Raw genomic sequence first — 2939 nt, 5'->3', positions numbered from 1 at the left:
GGTCGTCTTTCCCTTCAGAGCATCTCTGACCACTCATTCCATCCTCAACAGCACCCACCCCTCTGGTCCTTCTCAGTCTGGGCTGGATTTCAGCCTCAGTGGCCAGAGCAGCTCAGAGGAGACAGTAGCTTTCCTCTACTCTGAAGAATTGAGGTGGGAGTGGGACCACCTCTCTGCTTCTGTCTGAAGAGGTCCAGTTTCGTTCCTTGTGGGTTCCTGATTTGGCAGCTGGGGCAGTGGCTTGAAGACTTAGATTGGCCTTTGGGACTGGATTCTTTAGGTGTCCTGCCCCAGCCCTAGCCTTGTCCTGGTTAATTCCTTTAGTCTGGAGAATCCCAAATCCTTAGATTCCCTTCTGGGCTTGAGGAATGAGCTTGGGTAAATCCTTTCCCTTCTCCCCAGCCTCAGGTTCCTCATCTGAGAAACAGGGAGAAGGGGGGTGACTTATCCAAGGATGCACACTGATGACTCATGGACAGGCCATGCTCAGTCCATAAATGTGTTTGGTCTATATGATGCTGGCTTGCCCTATGTTAAAAATATGAGAATTAATTGCAAATGTTAAAAAAAATTGGGATATTTTACACTGATAAAAAAGGGTAGGGGAAGATCTGACAGCCCTGAGACTTCTTGGCTGGAGCAGCTGAGTGCCTGTGGCCCCTCTGGATGGATGTGACTATCTTTCAGAGACAGTCCTCACCACTGCCTAGGGCCTGTTGTCTGCTTCAGTCATTTATGGGAATTACCTGGCCCTAACAATGGACTTTGCAATCACATGTTTAAATAAGAAGTCAGGAAGGTGTGAGCCCCGGGAAAAAGGCTGTTATGTTGGCTGGAAGGGCAGGACAGGCTGAGTGCAGGAGGGGTGGGCTGGGAGAGGAGGCTGGAAAGGGGCTGCAGGGCTGGGTGGTCAGAAGGGAGTGGGTAGGGGCCTGCCCTGCCCTTCCGGCCTCCCTCACTCAGTGTCATGCAGTTGAGGGAAATGCCAGCCAGCGACATGCCCGAGAGGAGCCGGAAGGCACAGTAGACTGGGAAGTTGGGAGCAAAGGCAGCGCAGGTTCCTGACACAGCCGTCTGCAGGTAGTTCAAGATGAGCACCTTCCGGCGGCCCAGCCTGTCGGGGGAAGGAAGACCTGCAACAGGGGTCCTGAGGACCAGCAGGGCCAGGCTAAACTGGGAGAGGGGCGCTTGCCCTGGGTGAGTCCCTGGGGTGGGGGTCTTTGCAGGACCCATGACTTATCATGAGGCTATGCTATAAGTCCTCAAATGAGCCCCAGCTGGTGATGCCAACCTCCCACCTAGGCCCCCCAAGCCCAGCTGAGGAGCCCCCAGTCCCAGCCCGGCTCCTTGGCCCTGCCCAGGACTGACCTGTCTGCCAGGTGCCCGAATATCATGGCTCCGAGAAGCACCCCTACCATGTACAAGGACTGAGCCAGCTGGCGTAAGGCCCTACGAGAACACACGAGGTCCCACTGTGGGAAGAGGGAGCAAGTGTCAGGCCAAGGCGAGCCTGGGCTGCAGGGTAGCCCCTTGCACTCCTTCCGGCTGGCCCTCTGAGGACTGTGTCACCCTCTTCCCCTGACTCTTCTCTTTGGCCCCAGGAGCTGAGAGACTTTTCTTGACCCCTACAACTCCCACCTCCCCCTTTCCTACAAAGACCCCCATCTTGAACCCCTTTCTCCATTTTCCCACCTTGGCCTCTGGAGAATTTGAGACAGTCTGTGTGTGTGTGTGTGTGTGTGTGTGTGTCTCAGAGGGGAAAGCACACTCTGGATGGTGCACAGAGGGGCCCAGGTCTCCTCACCTCCATCACGATGGTGGAAGGGAAGGTGCTATTGTCATAGATCCAGCCGTGGGTGCAGGGCTCTGTGGCCCCCGTGCCATTGGTCTCTGTGCCGTTGGGAAAGGGCAGACCCCGCTGGGGGGAGGTGAAGCGGAGGCAGGACTCGGGCCGCCCCTGCCTGTCCCGGGGCAGCCAGGCGTCCAGCTCCCCGTCCTTGCTGAGGTTGGTGTCGGCAGGCGGGCGGCAGTGGTGGGTGGGGACAGCGGCAGTGAAGTTCTGCAGGGTGTTGTGGGAGGCCATCAGGAGCAGGGGGAGGACCACCAGAGTGACCTGGATCTGCTGGAAGCGGCCGGCGCCCCCCACCTGCAGCAGGAGGTCATTGAATGCCATGGGGCCAGGCCTGGCCGAGAGGCTGGGGGCTGAGGACTTCCAGTCCCAGGCCCTCTGTCTGTGTGCCGGTTCGCCTGCTGCCCTTCCCTGGTGGAGAGGGACTGCCGTAGCTTCCGCAGCCAAGCTCCTCCTGGAACTGAATCTGAGCTGGCTCTGTAGGGGGGACAGCAGCCTGGCCAGGCGGCCCCTCCTTTCTTCTCTCTCCTTGTTCCGTCCCTCCCTTTCCTTGGCAGCCTCTCCTCACTTGGTGTGAGTGTGTGGGGTGTTTCTCAGCTTTCAGGGTCTGCTGTAGCCCTGACCCCTACAGGGGCAGTATTTAATCCTTGGCCTGGAGGGAATGAGTTAAAGTGTGACTTGGTATCAGAAGGATTAACCCTCCAAGTATCCTTGTATCAGTGGAATTTCTCCACATGGGTATAAAGGGCAGGAGAGGGTGGACTGAAGTGGGGGTGATGGGAGCAGATTGTACTGGGCATCTGGGGGCAGGAGGGGAAAGGGTGGGACCTTTTGTCTTCCTTTTAGTGAGGGGATTGGGCTCTGGGAAGTATGCTGGCCACTTGTGGGGCTTCTGTCCCTTTTAGTGGGCAGGATCCAAAGGGACCGTCTTGGGGAGGGGCTGCCAGAGAAAATACAGGGCGCCCAGTTAATTTGAATTTCAGATCATCAAAGAAATTTTTTTCTTTAGTGTTAAGAATGTCCCTAATATTTACATGGGACACACTTCTACTAAAAAAGTGTTCATTGATCTGAAATTGAAATTTAACTG

The 2939-nt window shown here is 56.2% G+C and overlaps 1 protein-coding gene across 5 annotated transcripts in view; it reads right to left on the bottom strand.

Annotated features, from left to right (window-relative positions):
- The window catches only part of SLC22A6 (solute carrier family 22 member 6), a 7403-nt gene extending 4886 nt beyond the window's left edge, over window positions 1-2517 (bottom strand). For 2 of the 5 annotated variants that reach the window (XM_007462113.1, XM_007462115.1), the window contains exons 1-3: window positions 1805-2517; window positions 1369-1472; window positions 960-1114 (exon numbers count right to left, since the gene is read on the bottom strand). In XM_007462113.1, coding sequence (XP_007462175.1) covers window positions 960-1114; window positions 1369-1472; window positions 1805-2173 — 628 coding nt within the window. In that variant the 5' untranslated portion in view covers window positions 2174-2517. The remainder of the gene's footprint in view (window positions 1-959; window positions 1115-1368; window positions 1473-1804) is intronic. The other 3 variants (XM_007462112.1, XM_007462111.1, XM_007462114.1) reach the window with 2 other exon arrangements.
- Window positions 2518-2939: the final 422 nt, after the last annotated feature.

Source organism: Lipotes vexillifer, unplaced genomic scaffold (genome assembly GCF_000442215.2).
Source record: "Lipotes vexillifer unplaced genomic scaffold, Lipotes_vexillifer_v1.1 scaffold1129, whole genome shotgun sequence".
Classification (NCBI taxonomy): Eukaryota; Metazoa; Chordata; class Mammalia; order Artiodactyla; family Lipotidae; genus Lipotes; species Lipotes vexillifer.
The sequence above is the reverse complement of the archived record's forward strand: the minus strand, read 5'-3'. Positions and strand labels throughout refer to the sequence as shown.